Source organism: Colossoma macropomum, unplaced genomic scaffold (assembly GCF_904425465.1).
Source record: "Colossoma macropomum unplaced genomic scaffold, Colossoma_macropomum, whole genome shotgun sequence".
Lineage (NCBI taxonomy): Eukaryota > Metazoa > Chordata > Actinopteri > Characiformes > Serrasalmidae > Colossoma > Colossoma macropomum.
Genome location: NW_023494790.1, coordinates 30414100 through 30436854, shown reverse-complemented (window position 1 = coordinate 30436854; position 22755 = coordinate 30414100). Strand labels below are relative to the sequence as shown.

At 38.7% G+C, this 22755-nt stretch overlaps 2 protein-coding genes across 3 annotated transcripts in view; both read left to right on the top strand.

Annotated features, from left to right (window-relative positions):
- The first annotated feature begins 568 nt into the window (after positions 1-568).
- minpp1b (multiple inositol-polyphosphate phosphatase 1b) lies at positions 569-6866 on the top strand. Its single transcript, XM_036573027.1, has 5 exons — positions 569-1273; positions 2975-3169; positions 3490-3587; positions 4179-4309; positions 6113-6866. Exons 1-5 carry the CDS (start codon positions 610-612, stop codon positions 6489-6491), a joined length of 1467 nt encoding a protein of 488 aa, XP_036428920.1. The 5' UTR covers positions 569-609; the 3' UTR covers positions 6492-6866.
- Positions 6867-8015: 1149 nt separating this feature from the next.
- Positions 8016-22755, top strand: part of papss2b (3'-phosphoadenosine 5'-phosphosulfate synthase 2b) — a 15966-nt gene continuing 1226 nt past the window's right edge. Inside the window, exons 1-11 of one of the 2 annotated variants that reach the window (XM_036573025.1) lie at positions 8016-8265; positions 12000-12114; positions 13554-13789; positions 13895-14033; positions 16014-16132; positions 16413-16526; positions 16803-16914; positions 19294-19499; positions 19991-20126; positions 20852-21120; positions 22063-22292. In XM_036573025.1, coding sequence (XP_036428918.1) covers positions 8218-8265; positions 12000-12114; positions 13554-13789; positions 13895-14033; positions 16014-16132; positions 16413-16526; positions 16803-16914; positions 19294-19499; positions 19991-20126; positions 20852-21120; positions 22063-22292 — 1724 coding nt within the window. In that variant the 5' untranslated portion in view covers positions 8016-8217. The remainder of the gene's footprint in view (positions 8266-11999; positions 12115-13553; positions 13790-13894; positions 14034-16013; positions 16133-16412; positions 16527-16802; positions 16915-19293; positions 19500-19990; positions 20127-20851; positions 21121-22062; positions 22293-22755) is intronic. The other variant, XM_036573026.1, reaches the window with a different exon arrangement.

Here is a 22755-nt window from a genome sequence, read left to right as displayed (position 1 = left end):
TCATTCAGGATTTAATTTACAGATTTAATTCTTTGAAACTGACTATTGTGGCGGTAAAGTGCATCACTGCCATCTAGTGGACACAAGTATTGAACATGAATGAAACAATGTCCACTTTCTACACATTTGGCACATTTAACAATGATACGCTTGATTCGTATGATACATTTAATCATACGCAAAGAAAGCGCACATGTACCAGCGCCTTTTAGAATAATTATAAGACAAATGAGTGAATGGACAAGTCTGAGGATTAAACTGTGACCCGGAAAAGTTCACGTTTCAGTCTGTGCTGACGCGACCACAAGGCTGCGCTCCAATACATGAACCGCTATTCTAACTTGAAGGCTTAGCTAGTGCGTAAAGTCCTGGCCGCGTGTCAGAGCATTTACTTGTGTTCTAACAGGAACACTAATAGCTAGTGGGTGTAAATAACTCAACATGTAGTTAGTTACAGCTAGAAACTCTTAAAGCGTACATGCTGAACGCTGAATTTTATGCACTAGCCAAGTGTTCTAGTTAGAGTACAAGTGTGTGCATTGGAGCACAGCCACAGTTAGAACGGTTCAAAGTGCTGCACAACAGGGAAGCGGAGAACTTGTAGTGTGGATGTTCGCGTGCTGCCCGCGGCGAATGAATGTAGTTATTGTACGGAGTATTTACCAAGCCAAAGAATTTGAAAGGATGAAGTCAATAACGTTTCTCTCTAGAAACAGATATTTTCTTGTTGCAGCTTTAAGTATGGTGATGGTTCGCGCCTCGTATTGTAAGCTTACGAAACCAGCTATACCAGCCATTGCAACTTACTTTGGGACAAAATGCAGATATGAGGAGGTGAACCCACATTTAATGGACAATATTTTATTTGTGAATAAGTCTCTTATGGGACCCCCATCCCCTGACTGCCGTGCAGTCCACCTGGTAGCGGTAATCAGACACGGGACGCGCTACCCTACAATCAAAAACATTAAAAAGATGGCACGACTTTATGATCTGGTCAAGGCTGAGGCCACAGGTCCTGACTGGTGGCTGGATGACATTAGAAGTAAATGGAGGATGTGGTACACGGAGGACATGGACGGTAAACTGGTGGAGAAAGGCAAAAACGACCTCAGACATCTGGCTGTCAGGTTGGCCGAGACGTTTCCAAGCCTGATTTCTGAGGGAAATCTTCGCGGCGACCTCATGGAGTTCATAACCAGCTCTAAGCACAGATGTGTGGACAGTATCAAGGCTTTCCAAGAGGGACTTCTCCAACACTGGGATGTGCGAGGTTATATTACCCCATTTCATAGGCTACTCTCAAACACACATAGTCCACTAAAAGGGAAATTTCACCGATTTGTCAACATTTCTGCTTAATTAAATCTATAAAATGTTAACAAATTCATTCAGAGTGGTTTGATGTGAAACTTCAGAATTCAGAGTCAGAATTGTTCACAGTGATGGTGATAGGAACCAGACATCCAAAGTCTTTAATGCCTTTAATTTTATAAACTAGTCATAAATACACTAAATCTGATTCACCACATGTGTGTGTGTGTGTGTGTGTGTGTGTGTGTGTGTGTGTGTGTGTATAATGTTGGCAGTTTTTATTCACCACACTAGTTGAAAGGAACACACAGAGCACTGTAACAATGGGGGAGGTCACCATTACTCCCTGCTTCACACCAACCCCCAACACAAATACCCACACAATAGCCCTACTCCCCGACATAGACAACACAACAAATGCATATACACGAAACTAACAACAACCAACACTGAACAACACAACAAGCCCCTTTGTCGGAGGACACGCCCACACATGAGCCTTTGTGTGTGGCAATCTGCATAGCCACACTATATACCTTTTTAAACAGTTTACCATTATCAACACTAATAAAACCTTGTAGTTTTCCTGGGCATTTGTAAGTAAATAAAATGTCTGTATTTGCGTGGTAAACATTGGGACCCTTGGTTTCTATCATCACCAATGTAAAAGAATATTTGAGTCTGTGTGTCTCTCTACAATGCACCATTTCACACCAAACTAACCTTAGTCACAACAATTGAATGATGCGGGAATTTTGAAAAATTGGCAGAATTCCCCTTTTATTATATATAGTATATGTCTAAAAGTTCGCTCATCCAACATTTCCTCTAAAGTTAAGGGTGTTAATAGAGATTAATAGCCTCTGCCCTTCTGGGAAGACTTTACACCATATGCTTGTACATTGCTGTAAGGATTTGACTGCAGTTAGCCACAAGAGAATTAGTGAGGTCAAGTATTGATGCTGGATGATTAGTTCTGGATCACAAACTCCACTCCAACTCATCCCAAATATATTAGATGACGTTCCCTCACTTCAGAGAATGCAGTGCCACTGCTCCATGGCCTTCTAGTCAACATTTGGCATTGGGTATAGTGACCTCAGGCTCATGTGTGGCTGCTCTAGAGCATCTCATTCTACTGGCAATACTTTTCTATGGAGATTATACAGGTTGTGTGTGCGCAATTGAGCAGCTGTGTCAGCACTGGGTGCACTGTAATCAATCTTATTGTCATGTTTCAGTAAGCGGTACAGTAGTCTACAATCATACTTTAAATAATGGCTCAAGTATAAAAGTAGCAGCTTGAGTATAAAAAGTATCAGGTCTAAAAACTCCTTGTGTACTGCAGTGGAACTTTCAGCATTTATAGGCATAGGACCTGTAATTTGAGCACTATTCTTCTATTCTGGTTCAAAATAAAATGCTAGTGAGAAGTGTGAGCAACAACAAAGCAGACTAGGTGTTTAACCAACAGAAAAACACAAGAAGGAAACAGTATCAAAACCTAAATTACCAAAATGGAGCTGAGGAGTAACTAAATTCATTTCCTCACAAACAAATACTCTGAAAAATACACATTTATCATGTTTTACTTTAATACATGGAACTGAGCAACTTCTGAACATTTCTCATCTAATTATATCTAACTGTGTCTTTATAGGTGTGGGTTTCAAACACTATGTGAACGATTCGCTGATGAGATTCTTCGATCAGTGCCAAAGATATGTTGAAGATGTTGAGAACAATAAGACTGCTTTAAAGGAGGTCGAAGTTTTTAAATCGTCTGAGGAGATGGAAGAAGTCCGGAGGAGGATGGCCAGTCGCTTGCAGATTCCACTCAGCCAAATAACATCAGGTTTTTTTTTTTTTATTAACTTAAATGGCCAGCTAAATTCACCAGCTGGTCCAAACATTTATTACAGACCCTTATAACCTTGGACTTAAAGGGGTTTAATCACTAAATGACAACACTGGACTGGAGTTAAAAAGTAGGCTGCTGTCCCTGAGTGGGTTCTGTTATTATACATAGTCTGTAATTTCAAACTGAAGCAAACATGTCTTCTCTCATATGATATCAGTATAATGGTTGTAAATTTTTAATATATAGACATAGATATTATGGTTATATTGTCAGTCTAATGATTCTAACAATACTGTCCTTTACGTTTGTCACAGATTTGGTTGAGGCAGCTTTCTTTCTGTGCTCCTATGAGTTTGCAATCAAGTCTGAGAATTCTCCATGGTGCAATCTGCTGGACGAAGTGGATGCTGAAGTATGCACTTTCTACACTCTAGCTCTGATTTAATGTCTTTGTTAATATCGCAATATTAAGCTTGAAGAGTTTGGAAAGTGTTCGGTTTTGTTTGTGGCCAATTTTGTGAATTCACAGGGCTGTCCACTCCTTTTTATAATTTACTGGCAAGGGTCCTACTTTAGAAAGAGTAGCTTTAATGACTGTTTATAATGTAACAAAATTTAATGTGAATCAGAAATCATAAAGAATAATAACTTTTTCCATACTTAGTGAAACCCTGTATCAGCGAGGGTCTCTGAGCATTTCACTCGATGATAGGTGAGGGTGGTGGGAGCATAATATTATAAATATTAATTTCCCCTTCCCCATGATGACATAATCAAAAATAAGAAAATGTTTTTTTCAGGAAAGGAGGCAGGAAAAAAGTAATTTTGATGGAAGATTACAGGAAAACAATAATCTTTTAAATGCTACAATAAATCATGATTAATATGACAAGGCATATGAACTAACTTGGTTAAAAAGTTTAATTTGGATTTCAGGTTGATTTTATTGTTTGATTAATTACTGGGTTATAAAGACATTTTTGCTTTTTTTAACCTTTTTAAGGTGCTAGAATATAAAAATGATCTGAAACAGTACTGGAAAAGGGGATATGGCCATGACATCAACCGCAAATCAAGTTGTTCCCTTTTCCATGACCTCTTCAGGAGACTCGACCAAGCTTCATATGACTACAGGTAAAACAGGTTCAGCTGAACTTTAGACCTACCAGGGCTTATATTTGATGAGCTGATGCGCTCACTGTTTTTTTTTTTAAGAAAGTCATAGGCTAAAAACTAGTTTCATGTTGTGAGTTGCCTGCAACATAATTTCAATAATTTGCACGCAACACATGCAATTGCTCTACTAGATGAGTCAAATTAGCATTTCATATTTAACTATACAGTAATCCGCATGGTGTTATTTACATATTTGCAGTATTTTTATCATCTTCACATATTTCTTTGTTGCTATTCTTGTTCTTTTCTATCTATCTATGGCTCTTTCCTGTACATTTGACTTTTAAATCTGTTCTGTGTATGCTGAGCCTTTGAAAATTAATGTTTAAATAGCAATTATGGTTATTGCCTACTTAAACACTACTATTTAAATAGCTGTTACTGTTAGCTGGCTAGCTAATGCAGCCATTTACAGAAATGTTAACTTTGATGGGGGTGTGGGGTTTTCCTTTTCAACCACCCAATGAACCATCTTCTGTTTTATTTTATTTTCCACTGACCTAGTGAAAATGATGGTTTGAAAGTATGTTGTTCGATGTGATCACATTATGCATTACTGGCATTTTGACTGGCTGTTTCATGAAACTTGTTTCGCAAAGTTGAGACACTTGCAACTGTTGCGGCAGAGTTTCAAATGCATAGTGGGATGCTTTACGTTATGCAGCTCAAGTGCAATTTAGTTTCATGTAGGTTTTTGGCAATAATCCTCAGACCTTACCACGTAATGTGCTGGACACAACTTCCCTATTTCTTGATGACTTCCTGATGATAGGATAAGTATAATGAAACAAGACTTTATCTTCTACAGTACCTTTCAAAAGATCACCATGTTACATGTGTCGCCATGCACCATGAAGATAAATACACAATCACTGTATTAATGATCAAGTAAGCAGAATTATAAAAAGCACACACAATTAAAAATGACTTTCATGAAAAATAACAAACAATACAGAGCCTTTCAAGGTTTCCAAAGGACTTTGTTGGAAAAAGACAAATGTGGCTTAAAATGCTTAGAAATGGGGGTGTTCATCAGGCTCCAGTAGGAGAGCTTAAAATATGCTTTATCATCATTACATAATTGCTAATTCATTAACGAGGAAAATTTGAATCCCTGATGAATCCAGAATAAGCATTACAAGCCCATAGCTAACACACTATCCCACAAATGCTTTATGTTGTATACCAACCAAGACTAGAATATTATATTATGTTTACTTTATGACGACTGACTCTGTGGTTACTGTCTCCTTAGCAACCTGTCAGACCAGTTAGAGAAGTTGTGGAACATTATACCTGCTATTTGACAGATTGATCAGCCTTGTCTTTGTTTGTCTTTTACGTCACAAAACGATAAAAAAATAAGGGCACTGAAGGGCAGCGGTCCTAAGGCTACATGGCCCCTACATATCCCTTAAATGACAACTAACAAACATTTATAAAGGCTTCTTCCTAAAAAAGCAGTTGTCACAAAGGCTGCTTTTGTCAGTTTTGCTGCCTCAGAAAGTGGTATGACGCTGGAATAATCCTTTATAAATGTTTATGCAGGTTTACATTAGTTGTCATGAAAAGCTAGGTTGTTGTGTAGTCCTATGAATGCTGCAGTAAAGTGTTACAAGAACCTTTTCAGTGAAGCAGTTTTAAAGACCCATCCATTGGGTGGTTCTTTTGGGAACCGACACAATTCTTCTATGAGCAAAGAAAGCTTTATTTTAAAAATGCCTGAAAACCATCAATTGTTTGTCCTTGTTAATTGGTCAGGTTTGGAGAAGTGACCAAGGCAGTCAGCATCCAGGTTGGCCATGCTGAGACTCTACTGCCTCTACTCTCTCTGATGGGTTTCTTCAGAGATGAAACACCACTAACTGCGGAGAACTTCTCACAGCAGCACAACCGCAAGTTCCGCACCAGTTGGATTGTGCCTTACGCAGCAAACCTGCTGTTTGTCTTGTACGAGTGCAGCGATGGATTGCGACTCCAGTTCTTTATCAACGAGAAGCCGATGTCTTTTCCCAACATAAATCACTCAGCTCCACTGTATGAAACAGTCAGAAACCACTTCTCTGACCTCCTGGATGGCTGTGATTTTAAGAAGGAATGTGAGCTTCCCACAGTTAAACCCATGAAGACTGAACTATGACTTAGATACAGAGGGTGGGTGTGGCACAGAGAATGAAGGAATCACTGGGGGGCTGTACTGTAAGTGGACCAGAATGAAAAAAACATTTTCCCTCACTGGTTTATGTACTTTTAATGCTGTTAAATAGTCTTTTTACCTCACAAGTGAAACAGTCCAAATGAGATGTGTGGTTTATCTGTACTTTTTTTCTTTATTTAAAAGTGTCACAGTGTGATTCCCAACTTTTGTTGATTTGCCAAATTGAAGAAGATTTCTGATTGTAGGGTACCAAATATTCTTTTTCAAGTGACTATGAGGCCTTTTTGGAAAGTATATTTCTTTATTGATGTGTTCTATATATGTGTAGAAAAATTAAAAGATTCTTGCCAAAAACTAGGATGTTTGATTTTGAGTTTGATGTTTAATCCTGCTCAAAGCTTTATTTGCATTTATTATTTATTAAAATTGTCCACACCCTCTTAACGTTGGGTTTAGATATTTGACAAACACAAATAAAAGCAATACCAGTTGAATACATTTTACTCTCTTGAGGGTTCATGAAAAATTTGCATTGTTAATGTTAGACACGTCTAACTCATGTTGTGAATGCATATATAAAACTTGGGTTCTAAACTCCAATACCAAGAACTGTTTTATTTCATCTTTCCCAAAGATTAAAGGAGATCTTAACTCCTAATACGTTCTTTAAACCTGAGAAAAGTCCATTTTTTTTTACTGTTTACTTAACTGTTTTGAGAAGACATGGTTCATCCTCGCCAAACATCTTTCGATACACTTGCAAAACATCTAACACACTGTGAAATCTGCAGACACTTCTATGCCAGACAGGGTTCGGTGGTCTACCTCTTCGTGTTTGAGCTGTTGTTGCTCCTAGACACTTTAATTTCACAATAATAGCACTTACGGTTGACTAGGGCAGATCTAGCAGAACAACAGTTTTGCAAACCGACTTGTGGCGAAGGAGGGATCCTATGACAGTGACATGTTTAAAGTCACTGAGTTCTTCAGTATGACCCATTCTACTGCCAGTGTTCATTAATGGAGATGTATGGCTGTGTGCTTTATTTTATTAACCTGTTAGCAATGGGTGTGTCTGAAACATCTGAACTCAGTAATTAGGAGGATTGTCCACATACTTTTGGCTATATATTGTATAAGGAGGAAAGAACTGTGCTTACAATTAGACATAAATATATATTTCTTAAACTAATAAAATAAGAACGGTTGTTTTAATTGTGCTCAGACGTTTTCAGTCCTACTGAAAGTGTAGCTCATGCTGGTGTCTGTGTTCACCACGAACACGGCTGCCAGAGAAGCTGAAATAGTGTAGCAACATTTGTAACCTACTTTAAATGTGGCTGATTCGCTGCTGAATACCTAAACAGTGCTGAATGGTGGAAATGCCATATTTGAAGTTGTCTGAAAAGGCCTGCGTTCTTCACAGCGCTCTCCATTGTAACCGCAGCACTGAGCAGCTGATAGTGACTTTTTGTCCTTGTATTTGTGTGTGTGAGGAGATTTTGTGTGTTTTGTCACCGGCTTTAGTGGGAGGTCGTCGCTCTGACGTGTGAGGAGGGCCTTTCGGAGGACTGCAGGAAGAAAAGTTTCTGTGCTACGTGTCCAAGCTTTTTTCTCCTCCGTCTCCTCCATTCACTGCCATTTACTCTCAGCCTCCTCCAGCCTGAAGGTTGTTGATACTCGACCTAAACGCAGAGCCGTGGCAACCATGTCTGGGACCAAGAAGCAGAAAACGGTGAGAACTCGGTCGGAAACTGTGAGTGTTTCTGTTGTTTTCTGTAGTTTTATCCTTTTAGAGACAGACTATGTGCTGCAGATGAAAGAAAAGTTGAACGCGAAGAGATACTCGAGAGGAAAAGTGCGAGTCCCGGAGAGTTTCTGTCGAGTAGAAGTTTTGTTCTGAAGTCAGTCAGTCAGTCAGCTGCTGCTGCTGCTGCTGCGGGACTGAGAACTGTAAAACCGAAAGGGTTTCTTTTCGCGACACAGATGAAACCGACTGAACTCGGTCACAGTGTCGGTCTTTATTTCTGTTTCCTCCGATCGTCTGTGATTTCTGCGTTTACGGATGTGGAATAACGTCACGATGAAACGATCCTGTAGTTCTGAGTTTTACTTCAGGCAGTAAAGTTACAGTTAAAGGGGAACTCCACCGACTTTTAAGAAATGCAACATAATTAAGTCGTTAAGGTGTAAACAAAGTCGTACAGAGTGGTTTGATGTGAAATGCTCCGTTTGTAGAGAAACTTGTCTAGGCAGAATTGTTCACAGCGGTAGTGATAGGAACCAGACGTCTGAAGAGTTTAATGCCTCTGAAAGGACTCACATTTGCAATGTTTTTGGCTGAAAATATATTTTAATCCATTCACGGTGGAGGAGTACATGCAGGACATTGTGAGGCAACATAGTCCCCAAAGAAAACTTTTTTTTTCCAGATTTTCTGTTATTTTAACATCATCAACGTTACATATAAAACTCAGAAAACGTGTAGATTCACTAGTGGTTGTGGGTATTAAATAAAATGACTGTATTTGTGTTGTAGACGTGGCGGCCTGGTTCCCATCACCACCACTATAGAGAAATCTGAGTCTCCAAATTTCCCTGCAATGAACCATTTCACATCAAACCATTTTCAAGGACTGAATTCTTTAGAAATGTTAAAAAAAATGGTGGATTTCCTCTTTAGGTTTCTGTTTTGCGTCAGGCAGCTCATAGATTGCTTCATAATTTGTGTGATGTTGAGCCCCAGACTTATTTCTACTTTAGACCAACAGTCACAGTGTTGTATAGTACAGGTACTGAAAAGGGGAGAATATAGGGGCACTTTTTTTTCTTTATTAGTCCACTCTATAACGTCTTTGTTTATACACCCTCATGGATTTAATGTATTCATGGTTTTCTGTGTCTTTTCTGAGTCCTCAGTGGTGTCTTATTAACTCTTAGGAGAGCAATCTTACAATAGAATCACTGTGATTCTCTCTCTCTCTCTTTCTCTCTCGCTCTATCTCACTTCTCTGGTACCAGCCCAACATTTCCATCACTTAACACTCTGTGTAGAAGGTCTCTGCAGTTAGATCTGCCAGTTTTTTCCTGATCTGCCACACGGTTTCATGTTATGCGCATCTAAGCTAGTTGTGATGTTGGTGTGCTCTGTATGAAACAGGCATTTTACTGTAGGGAAAGAAGCAGGACACTGTATGGGAATCAAAAGAACTCCTGACGGACGTTGAACCTGCGAAGGAAAGAGATGGAGGGAGGGTGAAAGACTGAGGGAAATATGGCCGTGCTCCAGAAAGCAGTTCCAGTTTGGCCACCTCGCCGCTGGTCAGCATGAATGATCCTGTTTGTTTCGCCCGTCCACCCAGAGGCCCCTCCCTTGTGTCTCATACTTTGTGGTAGCCGTGCTGACTGGAGAATATTCACTGGAGCTTTTGGAGTCATGAGTAGTGGTAACCCAGCCAGTCTGGATGGTTTAAATTCAGAGCAGACCACACCTTCAGTTAATCAGTTAACGTTTGAGGAGTGAATGCAGAAATGTAGAAGGACGAAAGAACTCAGAGGCCTTGGGCTGAAGTTTCTAGGCTTCTGTTTTGGTCTAGACAGCCAGAAGATCTTGCTGAAGACTTGGAGTGTAGAAAAAAATATATAAGATGATTTGCCAAAAAAAAAAAAAGAAAGGGCAGAATGGTAGTTAAGAGATGGGAGTGTGTAAAAGGAATGAGGTTTCAGTGATGGTCTTTCTCCTAAACGTCAGTAATTTCATAATTTCATATTTGGATATGACCACTGAGCTGACTGAGTTTTTAGGAAGTCTCTGAACTAGATGAGTATTTTTGCTCAATGATAGGTGGGTGTGGTGGGTGTGGGAGGTGAAACATGACATTAAAAAATATTGGTTAATATTTTTTTAAATCTTTTTTTTCCCTAGTGCACGGTGATGTCATTAAAAATCAGATGTTTTTGAGGTGGACAAAAGTCACTATACGTCGATCAAAAATTACAGCAAAACAAGAGTTTTGTCATTAAAATGGTGTGGTATGATGAATTGTGCTAAACATGACCAGTATCATGAACTAATGAGGTAATAAAAGGTACATTTTCAGTTCAGGCTGACTTTAAAGGCTCCTTATCCTTTTTCAATAAAATGTTTGGAAATCTTTCTAAGGCTGAACATGATATATTATTCTTATTTCGTTTTTTTTAAACTGTTTGGCCTTTTTAAATAGCTGATTACTCGACTACTCATCAAAATAATTGGTAGATTGCTAACATTGGTAGATTGCTAATATTGGTAGTGCTGACTATACTTCAAAAGCTGATAACCAGAAACAAGAAAACACTGTAAAACAACAATAAACAATCCCAACCCTGTGCATTTGATCAATGGAGTTGGAAGCATCTAACAATTAATACCACTGCTAGATTAGCCAACTGTACTAGCTGTTTTGCAGAGGACTGTAATATCACCCAAGCATATCAGCTAGGGGGGGGGTACAGCTTTCCCCAAACATTACTTATTACATAACTTTGTTTGCAGAGCAGGTTACAGCACTGTTTGCTGTTCTTTATTCGTAGGTCAGAGTTATGCAGACAATAGTGCTGATGTATGCTGATACGTGCCCATAACCTTGTGAGTAGTGGTGTACCTGTTGTAATGGTGCCAAAATGTGAATGCAGTGACATGGCTTAAATAATGAATGTTGGCACTTTTCCAACACAGGAATTTCCTGTTGTGTAATTTATGAAAACATTTGGAAGAGAAGGCCAGTTTCTACTCTGGAGTCAGATTGTTAACAAAGGGTGGAAAAATGGTCTTTCAACTGGTGATTCAACTGCATTGGTTCTGGGATGCTATAATTCAGTATAATATTATTCTCAGGCTATTAACAAACAAAAAAATCCAAATAAGTATTCTGAATGATACCAAAAGAGTCAAATTGTGATGATATTTGAGATTTCATGATGCATTAAATCATTTCTTAAAGAAACGTAATCAAATCAAGTAGATGTGAAGTCAGATTTACAATGAAGGAGAAATGATAATAAAATACGATAAGGTGACTACAAACAAAAATAAACAGTTAAACAGACAACAGCATACATGGCCCTTAAACCTCAAATTAACAGTAGCAAAAATCTTGAAAAACAGTAGGCACAAATACAGTACAGTGGATGGGTCAGCTGAGTTTTCTTTTCTCTGCGATCCAGTATCGGTTGCCATCAGGTCTATCAGATGGAATGCTCTAAGTGGAGCACATTAACAAAATCTCTGATCCATGTTTCAAACAATGCTATAACTTCCGATTTCCAGTTTTGTAGTATAAATATGTTAGCCAAAACAAAACCAAGAGAAATTGCTTGTTTGAATTCCAAATTGTTTAGTGAAGCTGTACTGCAGATGTCCTCCTCCCTGCTGCCTAAACCAAATATCCGCCTTATGCTAATCCCACATCCGTTGCTGATCTCTATAATTTACTGTTTTTTTTTTTTTAGGATCTCCAGAGGGCAACCAACATTGTGTACCAGGCCCACCATGTGAGCAGGAGCAAACGAGGCCAAGTTGTTGGAACAAGAGGAGGCTTTCGAGGCTGCACTGTCTGGCTGACAGGTCTGATTTTCTTAGAAGCAACCAGAATGAAACCGTTCTCCACTCGCATAAAGCAACAGGGCGTTAGAGATGGCACAATGCCACATTTTCTTTTCAGATTCTGATACTGGAAACTTGAATATTAGTCGATATCTATAATAATCCAATATTGTTATTCTTTTAAAACTGCTAAGCTTCAGAATTAGCAAGTCTTAACTGAAGCACTTCACTTATGATGCTTATCTACAAAACATATGTGAAATATTTGTGAAAAAATGAAAAAAATTAAAGGAATAAAGCAATGCTAATTACAGAATAATGCTTAGTTATGGCCAATAATAATGCAGAATCGGAGTTGTTGTTGTTCTTCCCCAGATGAGCATTTTGTCTGCTGGCAATATTAAAACTGGGTGTTGGATCAGTGTCATAATTAGTTGCCATGCTTAAAAAGAAGTCCACCGATGTTTCAGATTTGTTGCTTAGATTTCTTTACAGCGATGGTGTAAGGAACCAGCAGTCACAATGTCTAAACTGCAAATATATTTTATTTAATGTCTAAAACTACAAGTGAATATGCACATGTTTTCTGAGTTTTAGATGTAATGCAATGAAAAAATGAAAAAAAATGTTTTCTTTTGGGAATATTTTACCCTAGAACATGTATCCCTCCGCGATGAGTGGATTTTAAAAAATGCATATTTTAGACCAAAATTTCAAATTATCGTAAAACAAAGTCTCAGACGTCACATTGTATTCATAAACATTTCATGTAATAATTTATGTTTGGGAATTTTTTTGGACGTCTGGTTCCTGTCACCATTGCTGTGACCAATCATGACTCAGTAAGTTTCTTTAGGATAGAGCATTTCACATCAAACCACTCGGAATGACTTTGTTTACATCAAAGCCATTAAATTATGCAGAAAGTTTTAAAAAATCAGTGGAATTCCCATTTAAATCCACTTCAAACTAAGACCATCATCTATAATGTCTCCCTTTAATACACTATGCACAGTGAAATTGAAATTATGTCAGTATCAGCAGATATTGGCTTGACAGTAAATTATCAGCACAGGACAGATGTTTAGATTTGACTGATATTTCAAACCGATATTTGATGACATATTTAATGACATTTATTATGGTCTGGAAGAGCAGACCTTTTAGATGACTCTGGGCTATTGCGCTAAAATATCTGCATTTTATTTATTTCACTGCATTTAAAACCCTCTACAAACAAATATTATGTTTCTCTGTAATGCTAATCCAGTTTAGTCCTGATTTCTACGTTTATAAATGTTTATCAGCATTGGCATTTCTTGTACATGAAAAATATCAGATTTTAGCTTCCACCCACAATCCCCACATCGGTGCATCTCTGCTTTAAAGTTGTGTCGGTGTAATGTGAAAGTCTGTGTATGTATGAAGTTGAATCACTCTACTGTAATGTTGGCATGCAGGGCTGTCAGGAGCAGGGAAGACGACTGTTGGCTTTGCTCTGGAGGAGTACCTAGTTTCTCACGCCATTCCATGCTACTCTCTTGATGGGGACAATATTCGGCATGGCCTGAACAAGAACTTGGGTTTCACTGCGTCAGACAGAGAAGAGAACATCCGCCGTATTGCAGAGGTGGCCAAGCTGTTTGCTGATGCCGGCTTAGTGTGCATCACAAGCTTCATCTCTCCCTTCACCAAGGTAACATTCAGCGCAAGGAAAGTGTGAAGAATCGAGATGTAAATGTCACAGCGTAACAAAATTAAAGGTTCCATTTGCTTTGTTTATTACAATCACACTCTACAGGACCGAAATGAAGCAAGGAAAATCCATGAGAGTTCAGGGCTGCCTTTCTTTGAGGTTTTTGTGAATGCTCCGCTGGAGGTGTGCGAGAGCAGGGATGTCAAGGGGCTTTATAAAAAGGCCCGTGCTGGAGAGATTAAAGGTATGATCAGATCAGCGTGTATTTGTTGTTATTATTTTTTTTAACCATGTTAAATCTCTACTATGTAAAATGAAGGAAATAGTATTACTGAGTCAGCCTGTAAAACAGAATATTTTGTGGATTTTGGTTTTCGGCACTTACATGTGTTTTTTTTACAAGATTGATGCTGCAGTCTTAGGCTTGAAGGTTGGCTGGATGTTGAACTGACGTATTGTATCAACCGCTATCGATAGGTTCAATGTATTGCGATTGTCAATAATTTAAAAATATATGTTTATGTATCAGCATCTGCATTTCTTGTACATGAAAAATATTAGATATCAGCCTCTGCCCACAATTCCCATATCGCTGCATCCCTACTGTAAAGTTGTTTAAAGCCTTTCACACATGGATTGGTGTCCCTCACGAAACATGAATGGGGGCTTAAAACATTTATGTTGTGATTTCAGTTATTAAAAACAAAGACAACACATCTACGGAAACAGTAGCCACTAGGGTGCGCCTCGTGGTTAAGCTTTAGCAGTTTTATATTTTAACAAGAAATGATTTATAGGCTGTAAACATTAAATTTATTAAACCTACAGCAAAAACTACCAAACCATAGCAAGAACAAAGTTATCTTCCAAATTTCTGAGCCAAAACCATGTTTATTTTGTCCAGTTTAGGCATGGCAGGTAATGTGGTGTTACCACCCAACCTGCTGAAACAGGTTACTGGTAAAATGTGCCTTGGATATTAATTAAGAGGATGCTCAGTCTGTCAGCGTAAAGAGCAGCATACAGTCCGTATTAACAGCTGTTTTTTCCTGTGCACACTGATCTGCACCACACAATGGTATTGTCAGGTGGCGACGGTTGGGGGTGCGATCGGATGGTGGCATATTGCCAACAATATTGCAAGCCTAATAGATGAAGTACATACCCCAGTGGCAGGGGTGTCAAGCACAGTAGTGGAATTAATGACAGAGTAGTCATAGTATAGTGGATAACACTGTGATGGTGCTATCCACTACACTGTCACTACACTGTCATTCATTCTGCTAGCATTCAATAATTCTTAATAGTTTAGCAGTGGTGTGTTTTGTAATGAGACAAATCACAATCAACTGACCTGAACCGAGCAGAGTACCTCTACCCCATGAAAGAGGTTATCAGCGTTCATGGTAAGTTGATATTAAGTCACATGAAATGCATTACTTAAATAATAATTAATATCCCCATCATTTACAGCGACTTATAACGCTGTTCATCGCTAAAATTTACACACAAAGCTGGCTAATGCTATGTTTATCAGTGGACAAAAACTAACATTAATGAGCAGTTAAACCTTAAATGGTGCAGCAGATACAGCAGTAGCTTTAGGTACCAGTATGTAACTCTACACTATATAAGGTGGAATGGGAAAACTCAAACAAGAAGCTGGTGAATAGGAAGAGAACTTCTGCCTCGTGCCTAAATGAAGTAACGGTTCATTTATCTGTGACTCGCATGTCTGTAGTTATTGTAGTCACTGGAAATTATCAAACCAGAGGACACACTTACATAAACACGAGCTGAACAAGTGTCTTAATATGGCTTGGTAGCCAAAGTTATCCAGCTTCTCTTTTAAATGTGTAGTGGGTATGTGTGTGTGTGTGTGTGTGTGTGTGAGTGTGTGTGTGTGTGTGTGTTGTGGCACTGTTAGAGAGCAGAGTGCATTGATATGTTGAGACATTATTCACTATAGAGTGACACTTGATGTTCAAATGCTCCCACATGTAATCCGGTTAATCATTAAATTCTTTCAACGATAATATGACGAATGTTTGTGTTCATAACGCTACAGTGTGAAGTCCTAAAGTTTCAAGTTTATTTTTAAAATGCATTATGTCATTTTATCTTAGTGAGGACCCTTGAATAACTACACATAATAAAAAGAAACATATTTGTTTGTGTGATTATCACAAATTTTAACCTGTACACTGGCTCTCTCACTTCTTAGGCTTTACAGGGATTGACTCTGAGTATGAGAAGCCAGATTCCCCAGAGCTTGTGCTGAAGACGGGAGAACTCACAGTGAATGAATGCATTCAACAACTGGTGGAGCTCCTGAAGGACCAGGTGGGCGTGTAGAAATTTGAGGACACTTCTGTTCAAACTTCTTAAAAATGATTAATGACTGTTGGGAACATTTTAAAATGTTCTCTGCCCATTCATTCTATTCTAGAATGTTGTGTCCTATTCACACAGGCCTTGATTATTTTTCCCTCCTCACATGGGTTTAGTTGGTTGACCAGTTCTTATTCTAGAGCAGTTCATACATTTTAAATCATATAAGAATGGTGATGCACCTACTGCTGGAGAGTTAGATAATAATGAGGATTGTGTTCACTGCTTGCAGGGAATTGTTCCCAGCGGTGTAACCGAGGAGGTCAATGAGCTGTTTGTCCCTGAAAACAAACTGGACCTGGCACTGAGTGATGCCAACATCCTGCCTACTGTAAACATCACCAAGGTAATACAACACTGAGCAATCCAGTGTGTTCATGCTCAGGTTCTGTTAAACTGTTGAAATTAACAGACATTCATGTTGCCACACTGGCATGTAATGCTTTAACCCACAAACCATGTCATCATATCCTATGTTGCATAGTAACTGTCTCAGCCACTCTGAGCAACATTTTATTTCATGAATTGTATAGAAATGCAATGATTAGCATTTTTTAGAGGAGTGGTTAAGCTAAAAATGTCAGAAAGCTGAAATGTACCCTTGTTTTCTTGGTGTCTTTAGTTGGATCTTCAGTGGGTTCAGGTGCTGGCTGAAGGATGGGCCACTCCTCTGAAAGGATTTATGCGGGAAAGGGAGTTTCTGCAGGTCCTTCATTTCGGCACCCTACTTGATGGTAATGATATTCTTCAGTTACAGACAGTAATGCCTTTCTACGACAGAAATCTCATCTATTGTATATGGAACAGTGCCGCACAATACACCACTAACCTAGCTAGGCATACTGTGCAAGGCCTTAAGACTAACTCAGCTGTATTTATACATATTACTCCAAACATTCCAAAGTGAGCTGTATAGCATACTTGCAAAAAACTGAATCTCATAAATGATTGTCAGTGTAACAGCATAGGCCTACAAGACCTAGAGATGTAAACGATTAACCAATTAACTGTTAGCCAACACATAAACAATTGTTCAAGCAGTGCTGTCAGTTAAAGTTTTTCATTTCTAAACAACAGTTCATATATGAATAAATGGCTTTAGCATTTACAAAGAGCAACGTTTGTGGTCTACGTTGTGATAGGTCTACTAAAGTTAGTCACATTGTACTGTAAATTTACCTCATATTTAAGAGATGCAGAACTGGGATGGCAGGTGGGGATGACTGCTGCCACCCCTTGCCACCCTGTAGATCCGCTTGTTACTTCATATATACACTTATGTCTGGCTCCACCTATCAGGACTATGTTCCATGGTCCATTCAAGGAGCATTTTTAATATCTTGATGTTTTAATACAGAATTCAGTTGATGTGTACACTCAAAGGTGTGCATATATTAAAAATGTTAATATAACTTTGATTGTAGGCTCGCAGGTTTAACGATCAACTGAGGACTATTTGTAGTATTATCAAATAATTTGCCAAAAATATGCATCCCTAACTGCAACAAACATTTATTTCTATAATTAATTAATGGACTAATCAATCCATTGTGACCTCTACAGTTTTCCTGTACTGTCTGCACAACCTGCTGCTTTAACATTTCCCTCTTTACAAACGCTCATATCGCTCCTTCACTGCGAGCTGCTGTAAAAAGCAAAAGACCAACAATAGAATAATATTTGTTTTATTATGGTTTGTGGTGCAATTTTTTGGCCAAGCATCAGCAACCTGATCAGTTAAATTTAAATTGGTATACACAAAGATGATGCGCGCCCCTATTTTCTGTTGTTCTGTTTTCATGGTGGTGAACGGGAGAGTAACAGAGCGCTTGCGTCCCTGCAAACCTTCTGATCAATAAACATTCGTGTGTATAATTTAGTCCACAATCCAAACGAAAGGAAAGAGATACAATATCACAAAAACAAACTGTGCTTGGTCTTTAGAAAATGAACGGGGAATGAAAACAGCCTGATATTCTTTAGAGAAGTTAGCTAACAAATAATGCTACCTGAGGTTGCAGCTACTGAAGCAGCATCAAACACTGACAGCTGTGTAGAGGAGCATAAATCAATACTCAAGTAAAAGTATTGATACATAAAAAAGTACCTTCCCCAAAACGACTTGAATAGAAATTCATCAACATAGGAACTGAAGATTGTGTGACCTTTTTTGTGGGATTTGTTTGGTCTAAGATACAAAGCTCCAAATTAAGACATGTAACCAATCACAGAGCAGTACAAATATTGCCATCATCAAAACATGCTGAAATGAAACACGAAAAAGGATTTAGTATCTAAATACGAATGGCTAAAATGTAATGAAGAAAAAAAGATTTCTTTACTCACTAATACACTTTAGTAGAAGTAAAAGTATCATGATTTGAAAATACAGGAGAGTAAAATCCATCAGTATTTTACTTCAGTACATGCACTTGAGTAAATGTAAGTAGTTACTACCCACCTCTGAATAGGTTTATAAAGACCAATAGGTTTATAAAGGCCATTTTAGTCAGTGGCCTAATTGCATTTAGTCACTCAGCCAGACTTTTTTTTGCTTTTTGAAACAATGTGTTTTGCCCCACAACTTTTGGAGGTGTGGTGCCACCCCTGACTGATTGTATTTAGAACATTCAGTTCTTCCCTTTTATTTATCCCTACATGGTCATGTCTGTCACACCTGTCACTTGTCATGTATAGGCTGGGCCTAATCTTGGCATCAGTCCAGCTATTAAACTGTGTCAGTCCATTGTTTTACAGGCTGGCTAAGTGTCTGGTACCTGTGTGCAAATAAAAAAATGCAGCTAGCTCCCTGGTTTCTGACAGGGTCTGGATTCTTCACCTGTCACAGCACTGGATAATCAATCAAAGCCATATCACACCAACACTTCCCATAGTGTATCTCTGATTATTAAGCGTCCTTGAGCATGGGAAAGGCGCTATATACATAAAAGTGATGATGATGATGATGTATCGCAGTCTGTTACAATGACAGTATATCCTGTGATTATTACAAAGTACTTCTGTATTTAAGTAAATGATGCATTGACTTTTTGTAGTAAACGACTCACCCACTTTGTTGACAAATCAGTACAGCCCCTAATTATGTCTTCCAGGTGGTACCATCAACCTGTCTGTACCCATCGTGCTGCCTGTATCCAAGGAGGACACAGAGCGGCTGGACGGTTGTGCTGCTTTTGCATTGGAGTATAAGGGTCGCAGAGTGGCCATCTTGCGGAACCCTGAGTTTTATGAGCACCGTAAAGAAGAACGCTGTGCACGGCAATGGGGCACCACGTGTCCCCAGCACCCTTACATCAAAGTGAGAAAGAAGTATATACTTCGTCTGTTGTTTAATGAAAATTGCATTGTGTCATTTACATTCACTCGAAAGAGGCCCCAAATATTCTGTTGTAACTCCCATTAGGATGAAGCAGTCTGAACCAAAAGATACGCTACATACCTTGACGTTTGTGTAATCGATTGCATGCGATGCTGGAAGTGATCTCTATTTTCTGCCAGACACATGAAGGGGTACGGGTGTATGCGCCCGGAAGCTGCAAACGGGAGTTAAACATCACGACCTCATCGCTCCAACGCAGGGGCATCCCGGCTTGTTTGAAGCTCCATATACTGAGGAGCACATTGCATGTTGTTTCGTTCAGATTGCTTCGTCCTAGCAAGAGTAATTACAGAATATTCGGGGCCTCTTTCAAGTGAATCTCACTGTAGAATAATATTGCTTTTAGTCATTTTCTGTTTGACAGTGCTTTAGTGAGTTTTATAAGCTGATGAAGCTAGTTTCCTTCTTAGATGGTTCTTGAAGGTGGTGACTGGTTGGCTGGTGGAGATTTGGAGGTGTTAGAGCGAATCAAATGGGATGATGGCTTGGACCAGTACCGCCTCACTCCGAAGGAGCTTAGACAAAAGTTTAAAGAAATGGGAGCAGGTAAATTATACACTTAAAGTAAGAGTGCATTTTTGTTTAAATGTGTCTAGGTTTTACTGATTGGTATCCAGAATATGTCTTTTACACTTTTTTAGTTTTTTGGAAAGCCTCAAAGCAAAGACTAAAATGCTTTTGAATCAAATACAAACACCTAACCTTAAAACAGAGAAAGAAAGGAGTTAGATAGTAGCTTGTAAGTATACTAGTATCACTATATTAAGAACCACAACACTTATGCATTTTTTTAAGCGTGACAGAAACCGGTTATAGAATAGCTCACTACTAGAAGTCAAAAAATGGCCCATGAACAAAGAGGCTTTTAACATCTTGCTGAGTCTGTGGCTCAGTAAACTAAGGCTATTCTGAGGGCAAAGAGGGTGAAACTCAATGTTTTGTACACAGTAATTAGAATACAAGCCTTTATTTCCTTTTTGCAATACCAGAATTTTAAGTCTCTAATAGTAATAATAATTATTATTCTCATTATATCATCACAATAATTATAATAATCATAAATTAGTCAGTGATTTTGTTGTACGGTATATGACACTGGAGCTCTGTTATTTGAATGGATTTAAAGGGTTACTCTGACTCCAACTTAGCATGACTGCATATACACGGAAACACCACCTCCCCTCATATATACATACAAGTTACCTTCAGTAAAACAGCATAACATTTTCTGATCCACAGGATCCAACTTAAACCGTATCTCCTTCCCGTAGATGCCGTCTTTGCCTTTCAGCTGCGTAACCCAGTGCACAATGGTCACGCCCTCCTGATGCAAGACACCAAGCGCCGTCTGCTGGAGCGTGGCTACAAAAACCCGGTGCTCCTACTGCACCCGCTGGGCGGCTGGACCAAGGAGGATGACGTACCTCTTGACTGGCGCATGAGACAGCACGCTGCTGTGCTGGAGGAGGGTGTGCTGGATCCAGCCACCACCATCGTGGCCATCTTCCCTTCACCCATGATGTACGCTGGCCCTACAGAGGTGAGATAGCTAAAAGCTAACTGCTAAAGCTAAAAAAGAACATATTGGGCTGGCGTACGTCTCGCGCTGTCCAAATTGAATATTAAATACTACAGTATATAACGATTACTAATGTTAAGAATTTACTTTTAAAGATTTGGCAGATTTTGTTCCCAAAGTGAAGTTGCTATGCCAGCATATATTAAATCCAGCCATGAGCTTGTAGGCCAGTTGTAGGCAAATACTACTGAAGTTTGGTAACAAACTTTTGCCCCATATGTTACATTTTTTTCTTCTGTATTTTATTTCCTGAAGTCTAGTTATGAGGTTTGTATGTTATGTACCAAAAACAGCCATACTTAAATCATCATGTAATAATTTCCAACCTGTTTTTATCCCTTAGAAATAAACAGACTGCTTTGGTTACTGTGCCTTTTGAAACTGATATATGTAAATGATCTCTGTTCTGATTGGCTGTCCTGTATTGTGCATTGTTGAAAAAGGAGTCCAAGTAGGTTCATTAGTTTTTTATGCCATTATGTTTTTGCATTTTGGTTTCCACTTATGGACTGCATGGATTACACTTTTTGAGCGTACTCAACTTTGCCAGTTGTAAATATACTAAATACATTATGCTCAAAAATGAGTCACAATTGGGATTTAGCACTGAAGGCCTTAGGGCCTTCTAGGCCTACAGAGAAGGCCTAATGATTTCTGTGAACTAGCCAGAATGTAATAGCCGCATCATTTAAGGTTGTGATGTGGGCTGTTTTTCTCATGTTTTGGCTGAGTTTTTAAATTTATGATCCAAATTAAAGAGCTATCTCTAATAGTCACGGTTCACCACTGGTAAGCATACAACTGGTACTCAGCATCAGTCTTTTACAGTTTAAAACTAGATCCAGTTACCCTCTGATAGGAGGAAACAATTGTTTGAATGAGTATATAATATGTGTTTCATAGGTGCAGTGGCACTGCAGGGCCAGAATGATTGCTGGTGCCAACTTTTACATTGTGGGCCGTGACCCCGCGGGCATGCCGCATCCGGAGACCAAACGGGACCTGTATGAGCCCACACACGGAGGCAAAGTGCTGACCATGGCCCCAGGCCTCACTTCTGTGGAGATCATTCCTTTCAGAGTTGCTGCTTACAATAGAGTGAAGAGGGCAATGGACTTTTATGACAAAGAGCGGTAAGACATATCTCAGCTCTACAGAGAACACACTTATGCACATTTAAATGCACAATTACTGTTTGTTTACTAAATTTAACACATTTTGTATTTTTTCCCCCAAAATGTTAAAATCAGCAAATAAATAGAAAGTGTGCACATAATTAAAAAAATGGCATATTTGAGCTTAAGTTCTCTGTAGGTATATGTTAATTTGATTTCACATTCAAAATCAACCAAATGCATTTTCATCAGGGGTGTTCAGACGTTTGCATACGACTGAGATGTTTACGGTTATTGCTATTGTATTTTTGTGTTGCTGTACATTAAATTAACTTTAGGTTCATTACATCAAGTTTATTTAAATGTAATTACATTTGCATAGTTTCTTAATAAACTATTCCTTACAATATATACATTCAAATTGACTCAAGCTTAAGTCTGCTCTTCACCCCCTTTATTTTGATGTAAAAAATATTACGTT